Source organism: Ochotona curzoniae, unplaced genomic scaffold (assembly GCF_017591425.1).
Source record: "Ochotona curzoniae isolate NIBS_2020 unplaced genomic scaffold, NIBS_Ocur_1.0 patch188, whole genome shotgun sequence".
NCBI lineage: Eukaryota > Metazoa > Chordata > Mammalia > Lagomorpha > Ochotonidae > Ochotona > Ochotona curzoniae.
The window spans coordinates 632,863-652,047 of record NW_024466737.1 but is presented as its reverse complement, the minus strand read 5'-3'; the positions used below and the strand labels follow the sequence as shown (position 1 = coordinate 652,047).

Here is a 19,185-nt window from a genome sequence, read left to right as displayed (position 1 = left end):
AAGTGTTAACACTGCACTCTTCTAAGTGTCCTGATGACACTCAGTGCCCTGTCCCAGCCTTTGCTGCTCAGCACGGACTCCTGCCTTTGTCCTGTGTGTCCATGCTTTACGTGCTACCTGCCTGTCAGACCCTCATCAGTCGTCTTGGTTTGCCTGTAGCGTGACTGCCATGTTACCCTTGTTTTACTTAATAGTGGCCCTGAAGTGCAAGAATGATATTCTGGCAGTTTGTTGTGTTTTACTTACTGTAAGTTATTTTTGCCAATGTCTTTCTGTGCAGAACTGTAAATTTAAAATGTTCATAGATGTATACAAGATATCTTTTAAAAGCTCTTGGAAAGTACATACTGTGAAAAACTTCATGGAGTTCAACCTTCCCTGTCAAAATAAGCCTTTTTTTTTTTTTAAGAGGCTCAGAGGGCAAGAGAGCTCCTATGTGTGGATTTTTTTTTAGATGCCCACAATTAATTGTGTTTTTGCCATTAACTTCTTGAAGTCCCCTTGTACATAGAGGAAAAAACTAGCATCTCCAGTGAGGAGTTTTTCTCTGCGGTTTCAGGCATCCTCTGAGAGTGCTGGGGTGTTTCCCTACCAATTAGAGGGAACCACATTCCAGGTGAAAGGAGGAAAGGATCATGTGATAAGGAGCTCATATTGGCCAAGGTTAAACACCTAATTGAACAAAAGGTCCCTAAGAGTGTAAGATTCCCATGTTCCCTAAAAGTTTTCTGCTAAAACCCTACGGTAGTCCAGCTGGGAAGTGGTACACTGATAGTGGCCACAGGCATGCAGAGGGAAGCTGCCTTCAGTTCTGTTAAGGCAGAAGAGAAGACAATACAGTTTAGAAAGAAACAGTAAAACAGTAATTGCTTTTTCCCCCACAGGTGATTGTTCTTTTTGTTGTGTCAGTGACACATACCCAGCAGTGAATAAGTTTGCTGGTTGTCTATCTGTTGCTGGAGAATAGGGAAAGTAGTTTACAAAAAATAGCTTTTTTCTAGCACATTTAACATAATCTATGACTTTTATCAAGAAAGCCATTAAAAAAAAAAAAACCTTTCTGAAAGTGTTAAAGAGAACATTTAATTTGGGTAGAGTCAGAGCATGTGGTGTTCATTGACCGGCAGCACTCCTAGGTACTGCTGTCAGTTCTCCCCACGTTCATTCAGAAATTCAGAGGCGTAAATGAGAACCTCAGCAGACATTTCAGAGAGCATCCACAGACTGAGAACGTAGTGTTGATGCCAGGAGTAGAGGTGGACAGGAGAGAACAAAGTGTAGGATTCAGTGGCTGGGAGATGGCCGTGTGCATGCAAGGGGATGGAGGAGCCCTGACAGGAAGCAGTGTTGGGTCATTGAGCCCATGGGGGAAAGTCATATCACTGTTTCCTGTCAGCTGCCAGAGTGAATCCCTTGTAAAACAGGACTTGGAAAAACCTAACTGCAAAAAGCGTTACCAAAGCTCTCAGAAGGAATTTGATTCCCAACCAGAAAAGGGACTCCCAGCAACAGGGGTTGTCTCCAGGAAGGGACTTGGGGGGAGTGGAAGGGGATGGACATGGGGAGATCTTTTCCCAAACCTGTTTAACCCTACAGGTTTGTGCCAGTAGCATCAGCTTGAAGAACCTAAACACACAGGGAAGTGTACTTGTGGTCTGGTGCCATCATGTGAGTCTGGGTAAGGATCAATGAGCTGAAGCCATGACAGCCTGTAGGAAGCAATCTCAGGAACAAAGATTAGTCGGGAGATGATGCCAGATGACACCCAGGCAGGCTGGGGTCCCTCACTGCAGTTACCGATGTATAAGCCAAATCACTTACTTCGCTTGCAGGGATCTAAGTGGAAATAATATGTAAGTGCTAAGTGACCTGGAGGCAATTGTGGCAAACCATCAGGATTTGATAAGCCTGGGTGTTGGCAAATAGATGTTCATATTTTTCATTTTTACTCTTTGGTGTTTGAGCTGTGTCATGAAAACAGGTTGTATTCCCTTACCTGAAATGCTTAGGATCAGGAGGGCTTCCCAAGCAGGATTTCTTTGTCATTACATAGATATATTAGACAGCTGAGGGAGGAGGCCCAGGCATAAGAAGCAAGTTTATTTATGTTTCCCATACCCCTTGTGCACATAGCCAGAAGGCAATTGCATGTATCATTTTTAGTATGCCTGTGTTTCAGCCTATCATCATGTGAGATCAGTGATGGGATTTTCCACTTGGCATTATGTTGATGGTCATAGGTTCAGATTTGGGAGCATTTTGGGTTTTCAGATTAGGGATGCTGTGTAATTGAAAATAGAGGGGGTGCAGCTGTGTCTGTCGCTCTCTGTTCTCATTGTGTTCTAGCTCTGTCGCCCCCTGCTAAGTTACCTTTTGCCCAGGAGACGGGCCTGGAGCCTGCTCTGGTTGATCACCCTGCCCTTTGCTTCAGTGGGCGTCCATGTGTGATCTGCATTGGAACTGTTGAGTAATGATGAGACCAGGCTCGTGGTGGTGTCACTGGGGGTCTTGGCACATAGCCTGTCTGGATCCCTACTGCTCCGTTAGACTTGACTGGCTTGGTTGGGACACATGACTTATCGGGTGTGCTCCATGTCTAAGGTATTTGGAGCTTCCACTCCTTTTGTTCCCAAAGTCTAAGAAGAAAAGCCATTCTCAGGGGGTCCTGGAGGTGGGCTATGAGTTCGGTCTGCTGAGCCTGAAGATGCCCCAGCCTCTGCATGACCTCCCACCTCCTGCTCTCTGGGTCCCTTGTCTGTTTGCTTTGGACTTGGTGTATGTACTCAGAATAGTGACTCAAAGTGCCTGTGCCACAGAGGTTCTGGAATTGATAAAAGTGAAGATCCTGTGGTCGGGCTGTACAGGGCCTATTTTGATTGCTCCCCTGGGTAGGAGTGTGGCTGAAAGCCCTAATGCCTATGATCATGGTAATCTTGGTGACTTTTAATAGCAGCGAATGTGTTTGGGGGCATCTCTGTTTGACCACTTCTGCAACTCCAGGAGCTCCCAGTGGGGGTGGTTTTCTCATTGGCTTCTCTGCTGGCTGTGGTCATGCTGCCTGGGCCCTGAAAGTCTCTGTGTCAGTACTTCATACCAGGGCTTTTTCATTTTGCTGTGAAGGATTCCTTTTTACCAAATTCTAACTCAGGAATTACTGTTGAGTATGTGATGTCTTTTTAAAGCAGCTCAGTCTGCAGAAGCTGGGAAGCCACGTAGGTGCCACTATAAAACATACATTTGTCTGCACTGTGAAGGAAAATACTCTCCCAGGTTTGCCTTGCTCAATTCTGTGCTCCCTGCAGAGAATGTATTTCTGTGTCTCATGTTTGCCTCTGTGGAGCAAGATTAAAGGCTGAGTTTCTAGCCTTGGCGTCCCTATTGGAGTTCACAAGTTGGGAACCACAAGGTTACACAGAGTTCCACAGTGCTTGGCACCAAACAAACCCTGCTTTGTGGATGGCCGCTGGCTGGTCAGGTTCTGGTGCCTGAGCGATGTCTGTTCCAGCTGCCCAGGGATCCCCCCTCTATAGGACATGGTTGTTGGGAAGCCCTGGGGTTCCAGAGTCTCAGCCAGGGTGACCCAGGCCCTTCTTATTCCCACCTCTAACCCCCAACACCCTCTGGAGAAAGGGCTGCTATTTGAGAGGGTTTTGGGGTCAAATGAATAGAATGCGTGGAGGGAAGGTAATAAAGTTTTTGTACCTGAACACTCCCCTGCTGATGAGCTTCTTGGGGATGTCTGTGTGACGTGGAACATCTGGCTTGTCGCCTGCCCTCCCCACTGCTGGCTTCATCCAAGGCCAAGCAGGTCAGTTCCCTCTCCAGCATCTAGGCTTGGGCTTAGGCTGTGCCAGTGAATCATGCCATTGCCCCTGAGGGCCAGAGGTCAGAATCCATGTGGAGATGTATGTGCCACCTTGCCTGGCATCCGGGACCTCAGGCTTTGTTTGCAACAGTGTTAGCTGACGTAGATGGCTGGGCCTTGGCCTGCCCACCCCAGGGTACTGTCTGTGGATGAAGGGAGGGACACAGCTACAGCTGGTGGAGGGATGGGTTTGCACAGCATGTGCTGGGAAGTTTGTCTTCTTGCCACAAAGGTCTTACCTTTCTAGAGAGAGACAATGAATGCGCATGACATGATATGTGCATGTCACTTGAGAGTGACTTTTTTCTTCAGATTTATTGATTTTTATCGGAAAGGCAGATTTACAGAGAGAAGAGAGAGACAGAAAGATCTTCCATTTCTTGGTTCATTCCCCAAACGATTGAAACGGCCAGAAATGAGCTGATCCAAAGCCAGCAGCCAGGAGCTTCTTCCAGGTCTCCCATCTGGGTACAGGGTCCCGAGGACTTGGGCCATCATCTACTGCTTTCCTAGGCCATAGCAGGGAGCTGGATGCAAAGCTGATAGCTGGGATATGAACTGACCCCATACAGGATGCTGGCACTTTGTAGGCAAAGGATGGCCATTTGAGCCATTGTGCTGGCTGCAAGTGATATCTTTCTTAGAGCAGATGCCCAGTTACACAGTGCCCCTTTTCACTCTGAGGTCAAGTTTGGGGTTCCTGGGCAGGTGTCTGGCACTTCCTTCTTCTCCTGTCTGTGACCCTTTTCTGAATGCCTCACTGGAGCTTCTCCCTTAATCTTTACAGTTCTGATTTCTAGGTTGGCTCATAAAATGCAACACTTGGCACCTTTTATTTTAAAAAACAAACAGTATTTTGTTTGTAGTAAGATCTGAACATTGTAACCATTCAGAAAGGAGTGGGAAATCTCAAAGTCTGTGCTGCCAACCATGGCAACCCACCTCTCCAGTGCCTGGAGAGCCACTTCCCTTCTTCCCCTCCTCTCTTGTACCCTCCTTCCCCAGGTCTGTTCACTCATTCAAATCCTTGTAGACTCTTCCAGTTCAGGGACCTGGGAAAGGGTAATAACATCAGCATTGAATGAGTACACCCAAATCAGCAAACCTCTTGGAGATCCCAGTGAGGTGGAGGTGGCCAGAAGGTGTGGTCCATTGGCCTTTGCCCTTTGGACTTGGTAGGCAGTAAGGTTTGACATGTGAGTTCAGCACAGGGCTTGGTGACTGAAGATCCAAACAGGCTTGCTGAGCCTTTTGTCCATTGTGTAGGTGCAGGCTCGGTGACTTCAGGAGCCATTTCTGGCCAACAAAAGCAGTGTGTCGTGACCTGTCAGGGTTGTAATGCAGGCCCCTGCGTAGCTATGTTGATCAGCACTGGAGAGGGGAGGCAACGCAGCAGAAATGGCACACACACCAGGGCCTGCTGCCCACAGAGCATGCAGCTGAAATGTACACCAAGGCCTGCTGTCCAGAGCACATGGCCTAAACACACCAGGGACCTGCTGCCCAGAGCTCGTGATCTAAGCGCATACCAGGGGCCTACTACCCATAGAGCATGTGGTCTAAACGCAAACCAGCACCTGCTGCCCAGAGCACATGGCCTAAACGCACAACAGGACCAGAGCACAGAGCATGCAGTACAGGTGTGTTTTTACCTTGGCCCATGTGGTATTTTTGAATTAATAATTTCACATCAAGAGAAGAGAAGGAAAAGATTGGCCCAATGTGAAAAATCAAAACATCTCTCGGACCCGGCAACATGGCCTAGCAGCTGAAGTCCTTACCTTAAACACACCGGGATCCCATATGGGCGCCGGTTGTAATCCCAGCTGCTCCACTTCCCATCCAGCTCCCTGCTTGTGGCCTGGGAAGGCAGTCAAGGAAGACATGGGGGGATTTGCTGCCGTTCTGAGTTTTACACCAGCTTGTGTGTTGTACTTCCCTCTAGCAGGGCTGTCTTCTGTTGGCATCATTGAGCACTGTGTACTCAGCTTCTAGACCTGCAGTCTGCCCCCGTCTACCGGTAGGGACTCCTCACTCCTACAGTGGGTGGGCAAGAACACGGGATGTTAAAGCTTAAATCTGTTCACCTGAAGAAGGAATACAGGCACCTTAAGTGTGATGGCCAGGGCAGAGGTGGAGACTATCAAGTCTCTCGATTTCTATAAAAATAAAAATAATAATCACCATCATCTCCCTGTGTGTATTTGGCAGGTGAAAAGAAGGCCAGCCAAGATGGATATTTACGACACTCAGACCTTGGGAGTTGTGGTCTTTGGTGGGTTCATGGTGGTTTCCGCCATCGGCATCTTCCTAGTGTCCACCTTCTCCATGAAGGAGACATCGTACGAAGAAGCCCTCGCCAACCAGCGCAAAGAGATGGCCAAGACCCACCACCAGAAGGTAGAGAAGAAAAAGAAGGAGAAAACAGTCGAGAAGAAAGGAAAGACCAAGAAAAAGGAAGAGAAACCTAATGGGAAGATACCTGATCATGAACCAGTCCCCGGCGTGACCCTTCTCCTGAAAGATACCTTGCGGGCACCTGCTGTAGCTGTGGCCCCAATTCCAGTCCAGTCCCAGGTGGTCATTGCCCCTGTAGCCACTGTAACAGCCATGCCCCAAGAGAAGCCAGCCTCATCCCCTAAGGACAAAAAGAAGAAGGAGAAAAAAGTAGCAAAGGTGGAGCCAGCAGTCAGTTCTGTAGTGAATTCCGTCCAGGTTCTCACCTCCAAGGCTGCTATCTTTGAAGCTGCGCCCAAGGAGGTGCCTATGGTGGTTGTGCCCCCAGTGGGTGCCAAGGCCAGCACTGCAGGCACTGGCACTAGTCAAGGCAAAAAATCAGAGGGGGTTCAGAGTCAGGGCAAAAAGGGGGAGGCAGCCCCAAATCAGGGCAAGAAGACAGAGGGACCTCAGAACCAGAACAAGAAGGGGGAGGGGACTCCAACCTCAAGCAAGAAGGGAGAGGGAACCCCAAACCAGGGTAAGAAAGGAGAAGGAACCCCAAACCAGGGTAAGAAAGGAGAGGGAACCCCAAACCAGGGTAAGAAAGGAGAAGGAACCCCAAACCAGGGTAAGAAAGGAGAAGGAACCCCAAATCAGGGTAAGAAAGGAGAAGGAACCCCAAATCAGGGTAAGAAAGGAGAAGGAACCCCAAACCAGGGTAAGAAAGGAGAAGGAGCCCCAAACCAGGGTAAGAAAGGAGAAGGAACCCCAAACCAGGGTAAGAAAGGAGAAGGAACCCCAAGCCAGGGTAAGAAAGAAGGGACCCCAAACCAGGGTAAGAAAGAAGGAACCCCAAACCAGGGTAAGAAAGGAGAAGAAACCCCAAACCAGGGTAAGAAAGGAGAAGGAACCCCAAACCAGGGTAAGAAGACAGAGGGGGCCCCAAACCAGGGTAAAAAAGGAGAAGGAGCCCCAAACCAGGGTAAGAAGGCAGAGGGAACCCCAAACCAGGGTAAGAAGGCAGAGGGAGCCCCAAGCCAGGGTAAGAAAGGAGAAGTAACTCAGAACCAGAGCAAGAAAGCAGAAGGAACCTCAAGTCAAGGCAAGAAGGGGGAGGGAACCCAGAACCAGAACAAGAAGGGGGAGGGGACCCCAAAGCAGAGTAAGAAAGGAGAAGAAACCCCAAATCAGAGTAAGAAGGCAGAGGGAACCTCAAACCAAGGCAAGAAGGTAGAAGGGGCCCCAAACCAAGGCAAGAAAGGAGAAGGAACCCCAAATCAGAGTAAGAAGGCAGAGGGAACTCCAAACCAGGGCAAAAAAGCAGAAGGGGCTGCGAATCAGGGCAAAAAAGGGGAGGGGGCTCAGAACCAGGGTAAAAATGTAGAGGGGGCCCCAAACCAGGGCAAGAAGGCAGAAGGGACCCAGAACCAGAGTAAGAAGGGAGAGGGGGCCCAGAGCCAGAGTAAGAAGGGAGAGGGAACCCAAAACCAGAGTAAGAAAGGAGAGGGGGCCCAGAACCAGAAAGGAGAGGGCACCCAGAACCAGAGCAAGAAGGGAGAGGGAGCCCCAAACCAGGGCAAGAAGGGAGAGGGAACCCAGAACCAGAGTAAGAAGGGAGAGGGAACTCAGAACCAAAGCAAGAAGGGAGACGGAGCTCAGAACCAGAGCAAGAAGGGAGAGGGGGCCCAGAACCAGAACAAGAAGGGAGAGGGGGCCCAGAACCAGAGCAAGAAGGGAGAGGGAGCCCAGAATCAGGGCACAAAGGCAGACAATGTTACAAACCAGGGGAAAAAAACAGAGGGGGCCCCCAACCAGGGCAAAAAGGTAGAAGGGGCTGCCAATCAGGGTAAAAAGACAGATTCAGCTCCTGTCCAGGGCAAAATCACAGATGCAGTGCAGAGCCAGGAGATGCCAAAGCAAGAGGATCCTCCTGCAAAGAAGAAGAAGAAGAAGAAGTCTGGTTCAAAGAAAAAGGAGGAACCTGGTAAGTTACTGCTTTCTGATCTTGAAGGGGGTCTGTCTAAGCGGCCTGTGGGCTTCCTCTGAGCATGCCATCTGTCTCAGCTGGTACCACTGCGCAGCTGTGTAGCACACACTGCAGGAGTTAGTGCTCCACAAAGGCAGGTGTTTATCCTTGCACCTCAGATGCGGCTGGCCAGTTGGCTCTGCGTCTGTCTCAACCGGCTGGCTCTGCTTCAAGGTGGGATTGAACTGGGTTGGCTCCTCACTATGGGTGTCTGTGTGTGTCACTCGGGACCCAGCCTGTGGCTTCAGTGGCTCCTGAGGCAGAGGTTCACACACAGGGGTTTCAGGCAGGTGTATGTCACTCCAGTAGCCTATTTACCAGGGCAAGTCATGTGACAGCCCTGCTTCCAGAGCTGTCTGGCAAGAGGGACTGCAGTGACATGGGAAAGAGGCTGTGAGGATTGAATAGTGTCTGCTTGGGAGTCCATCTCTATTGTCAGCCTGTTAGGTGTTCTAATCTGGGTGCATCTATGTGCTTGCTTGCTCAGTGTGTAAACATAGGGTGTTGTTTTTAAGGAGCAGTTGCATTCGTTTTTATTGAATAGATGCATGAATCGACATGAAATAACAGAGTTGATTTGCCATCCATCATCTTAAATACATATTACAATAAGAATTAGGTCAAGGGAAAGTTCCTCTTTCATGTTCTATCATTCATTTAATCCACTTGTTTTATTTATTTATTTAAGTTTTACCTCTGAAAACCACTAGCCAACTTGGAAATCAGTTCCCTTTGTCTTGACAAAAGATACCATCAGGGCTGGGTTGTGTTGTGTTGTGTTGTGTTGTGTTGTGTTGAGTGGCGCAGGGCCTCTTATTTTCAGCTGAGCTTCCCCTGTTGTGCATTCTGTTGAGCTGTGTCACCTTCTCTCAGGTTCCCTCCTCCCCTGCTTTTTCTTCCTGCCCTCCCCAACTTTTTTTTTTTTAAAGATTTATTTTTTATTATTTTTTCATTGGAAAGGCGGATATACAGAGAGGAGAGACAGAGAGGAAGATCCTCCGTCCAAAGATTCACTCCCCAAGTGAGCGCAACGGCCGATACTATGCCAGTCCGAAGCCAGGAGCCTCTTCCGGGTCTCCCACGCGGGTGTAGGGTCCCAAAGCCTTGGGCCGTCCTCGACTGCTTTCCCGGGCCACAGGCAGGGAGCTGGAAGGTTAGCGGGGCTGCTGGGATTAGAACCGGCACCCATATGGGATCCCGGGCGTGCAAGGTGAGGACCTTTAACCACTTGCGCCACCGTGCCGGGCCCCTCCCCAACTTTTGATGGGACATTTGCTCAGGCATGAGAGGGGTGTGCACCCTTGGAGAGTGACTCTGGACTCCTGGGAATCAGTGCTCAGCTTGCCTGGCCCTGCCAAGCCCTGACACTGTGCCTCAGCCCTGTATTTCAGGGCTGGTGGGTAGGCACTCTGCCCTTCCTATAATATTTTGTTCCAGCTAGACTCAAGGCAGTAATGAGGCATTGATTCTCCCACCTCAAGTTGTGTTCAGCTCCTCCTGCATCTTGTAGTCGGTGTTGCCCCAGCTAGTTTTAGACATTTGAAGTGAGCTGTGAGACAGAACTAGTGAGAACACTGGAAAGGAAGGTAAAAGTAGAATCTCGGTAGGAATGTGACCTCAAGGGCACAAGGCAGCTTGTGGAGGTGGTTAAAGAGAAAATGTGAGCCAAGAAGGTAAACGCAGCATTCCGGAGTAGGAAGGATGCAGTGCAGATGAAATGGCTATCATTCCCAGCTTAACCCAGTTCTGCCACCCTTCCACCGGGATTCCTCCCCCTCCCCACCCCCCCCCAACACACACAGAGTTGTCAGAAATTCCGTAAAAGTCCCACCTGAGATAAGCAAGTGGAGTCAGTTTTTTAAAGTGGTTTTTGGAAAGCCAGTCCTGCCTGGTGTGTCAGCTGCTCCTAACTGTTGTGATCACTAGGGAGGGAATAGCCCGGCCCAGGAATCAACCATGTTGCCTACATGAACTTAAGCATGTGAAGCATTGTCCTTCCACAGAGACACTGGGCAGAGTGCCCAGGATCTGAACAGTTTGCTTTGAGCCACAGGCACTTACCGCTGAAGAAAAATGTAAGGTGGGCTGGAAATGTGTTTAATTGTAAAAGAGATTAATCCTGGTCAGCCAGATGGTACAAGATGGCCACTCTGAGGTTGCAATGAGAGGTCACCAAGGACACCATGGTTGGGAGACCATGACCATACTGCTAGCCACAGGAGACTGCCAGGATTGACTTGGAGAATTAAGAGCATGGGCAATATGCAGCCAACGTGACACTGGAATGGCATGTGGCTTCATTTGCCAGAGTGACTTGAAGCCTGTGAGCACAGGAAAGTACTTGTTTGTGCTTAGTTGTCCTGAGTGGGCACCACATAAGCCCTGCTTTCCCTTTGGGCTGATATGTGAAGGCATCCTCCAGGCCCTCTGTGGTGGTCGCAGGCCACCTACCCCAGACCAGAATGACCTCTGAGTGCTTCTTGGACTTGAATGCACAGTTAAGTCCCTAAGATTTTGGCTCTGCAGGCATAGCTGGAGCCGGAGACTCTGCACTCTGACAGCTCCCAGGGGCTTCCGGTGCTGCTGGTCACAAGCCTGTACTAGAGTAGGGACCTCAAACGGTTTCCTGTAACCAGCAAACAGTGTTAAAAATCCACATGGAAACAAATCGACCTCAGTAAAAATGACCGACATAAACAATATCATGAGTTGGTCAGAAGTGGCATCCATGTGACCCTTTTCAAAAGCAGCTTTGCAAAATGTATGAAAACAGCATTGAAGAACCTGGTGGTTGTTCTTTGACTCTTGGGGTTATCTGTGGGTACTCAGAGCCAGGTCTTGGCTTAGTGGCCTTGCTGTTCCTGAGACGGGATCCAGTGCAACTGTTCAGGTGGGCTTGGTGCATCCCCTAGAAGGGATGGATGAGAAGGTGCGCTGTGTGCAAAGATGTGGACATGGTGTGGTTCTTTCCCCTATGTGTGGTGGTGATTGTGGGAGGTAAAGGCCTTAGGGGAATGACAGTGATAGAAACAGTGACCTCAGGGTACATGTGTGCCTCAGTGTTGATGTCCAGCTGGTTGTGGGCCTCCTGGGGGATATCCAGATTGGTGGATTGCAAGTCCCTTGAAAGCAACTGGATGGCATTTGCACAACCTCCAACTCCCGTTGAATTACAGGTAGACAGTTGCTGCACTGGATCTTTCAGAGAGTTAGAGAGGGGCTGAGGGTTTCGGCACAGGGTGTTTGTTTATTCTGAAGGGCAGGACTCTGTGGAGATGGAACAGACAAGATAGTGAGGCTGGCTGTACCATGGTGACTACTGCAGTTGAGTTTTTCTTCAGTATACTAATACTTACCCTTCAAATTCAAAAAGTGGCCTCAAAGAAAGCCTCAAGTCTCGTGGCTGTGACTGCATCCCTTGGAATTGCCAGTAGAGGAATTCTAGGGAGCTGTTGGCATGAAAAATTTGGTATTAAAACCCTTCTTACTTAATGACCTTTAAACATTATTTTAGGGCTATAAAAATGGATCCCATTGTGTTATTTTAAATGCTATAGATACCATCCCAAAGGAGTCAACAGTGAAGCTTCCAGAGAGATTGCTGGAGAGCAGGAGCAGATGACACTCCTTGGACAGAGCTCCGAGATATTGTGCTTCTGTGTGTGTTTTCACCTTGGTAATTCTGGGGTGATGTGCAGAGTAACACTGAAGGTAGACCTTAGGGCCATTTAGGGTGCCCAGAGAGTCTTCTCTGACAGTAAAGACCATTGTAACTGGGGACCAGGCCCAGAACTCCAGCCTGATTGTCCAGTAGTGGAGCTTAGGACAGAGGAAAGGAGTCAGCTGTGCACATGGAAAAGAAACACTGACCAGTGCCAGGGCTGGCGGCAGGGCCCAAAAGTCCAGGGCTGCCCATTCGACAAGTGCAAGCGTTGCACCAGAATGTTTATAAGGCTGAGCTTGTTTCCAGGAAACGTGTATGTCTCTGTGGCCATCAGTGGTTGTCCCTCTGCTGGAGATGAGTGTCTTGTGGTTGAGAATGGGGAGAACTTTTGGCATTCTTGCTTCTAGCCCCCAGGACTCATCTGCTGCTGGCATTCTGGCCATCCTCCTGCTATCCTGCTCAGTAGCCTTCCCATCATGCTGACTGCTAGGACATGAGGTCAGGCACACTTGCTCAGAGTTGTCCTTGACTTGTCCGCCTACCTGGCTGGCTAGTGGCCGAGGACAGGAGCACATCCTTTCCTTGTCCCCTCTGCAGCAGCCACACCCTGCATTGCCATTGTGGGGGGCCACAGCAGATGAGAATGTGCCTGTGACTAGCTGTGCATGCTTTGGTCTGTGTGGGTATGTGTCAGCAGTCTCCCAGGCAGCATGCAGCATGGTCATCAGTGGCTGGGGCAGGGGTATAGTAGTTCTGTGTATGTGTGTATTGCTCTCCTTGTGGTCATGAGGATTTGCATCAGCTGGGCTCTGTCATGGTATGCTTATTCCCCAGCACACATGTATTTTCCATTCTCTGATAAGTGCCAGGGACATTGCTTGATGTCCTTGTGGCTGCCATTCTGCAAAAGCACAAGCAGGGAGCCCAATCTCTGGGCCATTGCCAGGAGGTATGAGAGGAAGGAGGAAAGAAGAAGAGGAGGGGGTCTGTGCTCAAGAGCACCTGAGGGTTGGCAGGTCTCCCCCTATGGGACAGGCCCCTAGGGTGGCCTTAGGGCAGCAGCAATGCTGGCCCCTCAGCACCTTCACTGATCCCACATGCAAGTGTTAGGCAAAGACATGGCCGAGGGAGCGCCATGGGCAACAGAGTTCCCCTGCAGGCCTTGCCCTGCGCAGACCCACCCCAAAGCCAGCTGCGTAGTGGGGAGCTGCTCCTGCAACTCCCTCACTGGGGTACAGGAGTGTTCTTCATGATGGATAACTGAGAGGGAGGGAGGCCAGGGCTGGGCTGGGCAGGGTTGGACCACAAGGTACCCATCCATAGTGAGTACCATTCCAGATTCAGTTCTTGATGTGTGCCAGCTACATTCTGGGTGCTCAGTGGTCACATGACTGGTGGCCACCTTTGGAAAGGGCAGACAGAGGAGATTTCTAGTGGCCTGGAAGGTCTGTTGTGTGGCATTGTTCTGTGTCATTTGGAGATAAGTGGGCCCCTGGGGTGCCCTTGCAGGTGGTCCTGTGAAGACAGTGATGTCTTTGAGCCCTGTGTTGTTCTGGCTGCCTGCTCACGCCTTCCTGTCATGGTGAGACTGAGTGAGGACACAGCAGCAGAGGTGCCTCATACACAGCATGAGACAGACAGCAGAATCAGCACTGGGATCCACCAGAGACCAGAGCCACTTCCTCAGCCTCCTGGGCCTTCTCTGTCATCAGTTGCTGCATGGCCCTTGCTGACTGATGGGTGTCCCAGGCGACCAGCAGGTGTGGAGGCGGGTTCAGGACATGCTTCTGCAGGCCCAGGTTGGAGCTCTGCACAAACTGCTGCTATGATTGTCTTACAAGAGCAGCCTGGGGCTGGGTGACAGGTTTTTACCCCCTGTCCGTGGCTTTATTTGACAGTGAACACCTGCCTCCTAATCCTTGCATTTAAAATTTATTATGGTATAAATACATGTGCTCAGCAGACAGAATCAAAGAGTATGGAAGCATGGAGAGTTAATATTGAAAACCTTTCTTCCCATTTGATCCTCATTGCCCCTTACCTCATAGGAACTTCAGGAGCACTGCTGGTCACTTGGGCACCCACAAACAGGAATTATAAGCTCTCTTTGCTTAGTATTGTATTGGTGACACCTTTCCATATTGCATTTGTGCTCCCCATTCAGCTGCATATTACTCTGTGGTGTGAAAATATGAGTTTATTTAAATTGCATTTAACAAGTATGCAGGCTCTTTTTTTTTTCTTGCTGCTAAAATTAATACTGCAGTGATGTGCATGTATCATTGTTTCTGTGTGTCTGTGAAGTAAGTTCCCAGAGAGTTGAGGTCTAGGTCTTTTATGGGAAGGCAGATCAGATTTACAGAGAGAAAGAGAAACAGAAAGATCTTCTGTCTGCTGGTTCACTCCTCTAAGAGGCTGCAATGACCGAAACTGAGCTGATCCAAAGCCAGGAATCCGGAGCTCAAGGTTTTAGTCCATCCTCTGCTGCTTTCCCAGGCCATAAGCAGGGAACTGGATGAGAAGTGTAGCAGCTAGGACAGGCACTGGCATCCATACGGGATCCTGGCGCCTGCAAGGTGAGGATTTAGCCATTCAGCCATCTTGTCAGACTCAGTAGCTACATCTTGAAGACAGTGGTGCTTTACCATTCACAAATACATCACAGTATGTTTCAATTGAGTTTTCTAACTTGATTGCTGGAAATGGTGTAAGTTTAATGGGAGTGTTATAAATGTAGGCATGGAGTAAATAGACATACTGGATTTTCAAATAAGGCCCCAGATTCTTTTCTAAATGTTTGGAGGAAGAGGAGTTGGCAGAATCACAGAGAAGTGAAATTTCTAGGTATTTGGAGTATGACCCTTACCTGGTTCCTTCTCTGGTGGCTAAGTTGGCATTTGGTGTCATAGAAGGTATGTATATATGGTATAGGTTGTTTTGAAAAACCTGTTTTTATCCTCACATGTAGTCTTTGCCATTGTAACCATATTGGCTTGTTTCCTGCCCTGAACCCCAGCCTGCTCGGATGGTGTGTTTGTCGCACCTTGACGTGAGGCTGCCAGCAGAGGTGATCTGCCCTGGCACCTAGGGTTGAGTCTAGCTCAGTGAGATGTGGGCCTGCACCCTGAATAATTGAGAAGCTGAGCCTTGAGGCCTGAGAGTTAATGGCCCCAGAATGGTGTGTCGTTAGCTACAGCCAGGGCCATGGGTATCCATGTTGGGTAAGGCCCAGGCCAGCTTGGGAACACTTGGGCATGCAGGTCCCTGAGAACCCGTGGCCTTCTGCCTCACAGGCACAGCTCCCCCAAAGCCTGGAGCCTTGCCTTGGACTCTGGGTTAGCTTTTGCAGGACTTTCCCTCTGAGTTTGGCTCAAACCAGAAAGCCAGCAAGGCAAGGTCCAGAAGAGCCTGATGAGTTTCTACAAGGCAGAAAACACTTTCAGCCACCTTGTCAAGTCCACAGGGAGGAAGAGGTCCCCAAAGGGCAAGGCAGATTCTGGGTAGCCTTTAGAATCTTATCCTTTTGCATTTTCTAACTTTACTGCACCTTTTTTCCCTAACGATTTATTTATTTGAAGGAGTTACAGTGAGAAATGAACAGAGAGAAATGTTTCATCTGCTGGTTCACTCCCCAGGTGGCTGGAAGAGCTGGGCTGGGCCAGGTTGAAGCCAGAAGCCTCATGTGGACTCCCACTTGGGTGCAAGGGATCCAAGCACTTGGACGATCCTCTACTGCTTTTCCTAGGCCATTATCAGGGAGCAGGACCAGAATGATCAGCTGACACTTGAACTGGCATCCATATACCACAACACTGGCCTCCCACATGTTGTTTTTTAAGTTAAAAAAAAAAAGAAGGGCCCAGCGCAGTGGCGCAAGTGGTTAAGGTGCTTGCCTTGCACGCCCTGGATCCCATATGGGTGCCGGTTCTATCCCGGCAGCCCCGCTTCCCTTCCAGCTCCCTGCCTGTGGCCCGGGAAAGCAGCAGAGGACGGCCCAAAGCCTTGGGACCCTGCACCCGCGTGGGAGACCCGGAAGAGGCTCCTGGCTTTGGATCGGCATAGCATCGGCCGTTGCGCTCACTTGGGGAGTGAATCATCAGACGGAAGATCTTCCTCTCTGTCTCTCCTCTCTGTACATCCGCCTTTTCAATAGAAATTAAAAAAAAAAAAAAAGAAGAAGAAGAAGAAGAAGAAAAAGCTCCATTGTTTGTCTCTGAATTTAGTAAACTGCACCACAGTCTGTATGAAGCCTGGTATTTGTCAAGCACCCTTTGAGCCACAGAACAGAGCATCTTGCTCCCTTGGGCTGTAGTGACCAGCCAATCCCTTGGCACACAGGTGTCCCTAGCACCTGGCAGGCACCCTTGCCACCTCTTCTGAATCAGGTGGAAATAGAGTTTGAAATCTGGAGTCAGAACAGTGGTTATGGGGCCGGGGGAGGTTTTGGCATACCTGGCTGGAGAGTTATGTTTGAGGTGGCTGTGGCCTGAGCAGCTCACGTGTCTGTCAGGTCCTTGTAAGAGTGCTTTCCTCACAGGGTTGGCACCTGCCACACAGCCTTGGTTCATGAAGGTGCCATCATGGAGAGGCTGGCTAGAGTACCTTATTCCTAAAGATGGCACTGCCTGCCAGCCAGGGATAAAATCCAGACGGGAGCTGTTGCCTCTGATTCATAGGAGGGAGGCCATCTGGACTTGGGGTCAGCAGGAGTAGGGGACTCGCCTTGCATTTCTGAATCAATCTGACTGCAGATGCGGTGATGCCTTGTGCAGTGCTTGGCTCTTAGGAACCCAGAAGCCCCTTCCTAGGGCTTCTTGCCTGGGTGTCTGGGGATGGCAGGGTGCTGCAAGTGTGGCTAGGGCGGGTTCCTTTCTCCAGGTGGCCTTCTGCACAGGGCGCAGCCGGATTTGGTGTAATAGAAGGCATGTGTCTGTAGGGGAGGCCTTCAGGACGGGTGGAAACGAATCCCCAGAAGGAGGAGGATGTTTGTCATCTAATTCACCTGGAGACCCATTGCTGGGTCAGGAGCCACCATTGGAGTTCCTAGAGTGATGCCTGGCCCTTTGGCAGCAGCCAGGCCTCCTGAGTCTTCAGATCTGGGCCCGTCTCTGGGCTGCTGCCCTAGCCTCGTCCCGCTAGGGGTCCTGAAACCTCACTCTTGGTCTATAGGGTGAAATCTGATGGCCCAGGCTGCTCTCCTGTGCTGCTGCCCTCACCAAGCCCTCACCACTGCCGCCTCCTGCCACCATGTGTGTGGTACCTGCTTGAAACCCATGCTGGTGCTGCTTGCTGGCCTTCCCTCCATTTTGCCTGGTCTCCTGTCTGCCTCTCTCAACATAGTCCTACCATTACCTCACTTTTGCAGGTTTAGCATTTTGCAAACTGCCAGATACACAGTAGGTACCTACTTACTATGGAGACTAGCCGGACCTGCCTGCCCTGAGCACACGCACATTGAGTGTCAGCTGATGTCAGGCTGGAGCTTTCTGATGGGCTCATTCTGGGGCCAAGGCGATAATCCCCACCCGTTAACCAACAGCTGTCTGTGGGCATTGGAGCAGTTCTTGGCTTGGTTCCGATGCTCTCTCTGTGGCTGAGTGAGCCAGTGCTGGGCTGTTGAGTCTCCTAAGTTCTGTTATAGCTGAGGCCCTGGTTATGATGCAGGCAGAGAGATTGTCCCTGAATTGTAGGGTTAAGCTTCCATTGTGGCTGTAAAAGAGAACATCATTTTGAAATGTGGGACACTATAATTCTGGAAGGGGGGGTCCTGGGAGGAGCAGGGCTTGTTAGCTGATGTTCTGCCTGTTTAGAATCTTGAGTGAGGACAGTGGTATCCCTGGCCGGAGGAGGTGCCGAGGTCCCGGGCTGACATCCTGGACTGGACTTGGAGGGATTGGCTCTGGGGCATCAGCTTTGCCTTCCTTTGCCGTTCCCTTTGTGAGGGGTCGGGGTCTGGGCTTCTGCCATCTTCCCTTGAAGGCTTGCCCTGCTGTGCCAGGAATCATCCTGGGCCTGTTGCAGTTGGATCACTGTAGCTGGCTGTGAGGGAGGGATAGGTGACAGCTCTGCTTCACAGACGGGACACCAAGGCAAAGGGAGGTGAACCTGCTTGTCTAGCAACATGCCTGTGGGGTGTTAGTTCAGCCCCTCAGTTTTCTTCCTTGGTTTTTTGTGGAATTAGCTGGCAGCACTATCAATCAGGAATGGCACATTAAAATCTCGTTTCTAGTCTTGAACTAGTCCACAAAGCTGAGTATCTTAGTTTCTGCTAAGAGGGTTTTACCTGAAAGAATGTGCCCAGGGCTGCTTGGCTAGGATTGACGGACCTGTCCCTGAGTGTCACTGTGCCCTCTGCAGTGTCTGCTCCCTCAGTGAGCTAACCTGTGCAGTACACTTCCCTGCGTCCTTTCAGCCTGTGGTTTCCCAGATGAACTGTGGAGTTAGACAGGTTTCCTTTAGTGCCTTTCGTGTTCACAGTGCCAGGGATTGCTGGAGTCACCAATGTATGCCGGAGACAGTGACCTGGTCCTGCTCTTTCGTCTCGGGAAAGTCCTGCCTCCTCCTGCTTCTAGGAGCTTTTTTTCAATTTCAATATTACGGCCCCTGACTTTGGGACAATAAAGGTGTCACAGTCCTTAGGTAAATAGTTTAATCAAAAATGGCTTTATAATGTTACAGTTTTTAAAAATAATTTTAAAGACAGTGTGGGCAGGGTTGGGGATGGATAAAAGAGAAATGGCTTTTCCTCAGCATAGTTTTGAGTTGTTTCATTTGTTACAAGGTTTATTGCTTTTTAAAATTAAGATATTAATTAAATTTAATAGACTTAACATGAATAAAAAATTGTAAAAATAGCATTTCCAGGGAATACCAGAGGTGGGCAGAGGCTGCAGGATGAAGCACACACAGCTGTTGGTGGCTCATACCTTGGAGAGCAGTGGGCCTGGCTGTACACTGTGTGGGAACCTGGAAGGCAGGGTCTTCCAGAGGAGAGTACGTGAGAGGCCAGAGCCCCTGGTCCCTCGTAGGACAGCCGCTGTGGACAGCACTTTGATGCCCAGGGTTGAGCAGGAGTGGAGCAGAGGAGTTTCGCAGTGTGAGTACATATGTGTGGCATACCTGTGATTGAAATGTCCCACCTCAGCAATGTCAACAGAGGCTGGCCAGAAACAGTCTGTGTGGATCCAGATT

The 19,185-nt window shown here is 49.9% G+C and overlaps 1 protein-coding gene across 2 annotated transcripts in view; it reads left to right on the top strand.

Moving 5' to 3' along the window:
* Nucleotides 1-19,185, top strand: part of LOC121166642 (ribosome-binding protein 1-like) — a 54,572-nt gene that overhangs the window by 16,339 nt on the left and 19,048 nt on the right. Inside the window, exons 2-3 of one of the 2 annotated variants that reach the window (XM_040995863.1) lie at nt 6,077-6,625; nt 8,180-8,264. In XM_040995863.1, coding sequence (XP_040851797.1) covers nt 6,098-6,625; nt 8,180-8,264 — 613 coding nt within the window. In that variant the 5' untranslated portion in view covers nt 6,077-6,097. Of the gene's footprint in view, nt 1-6,076; nt 8,289-19,185 lie in introns of both variants that reach the window. The other variant, XM_040995862.1, reaches the window with a different exon arrangement.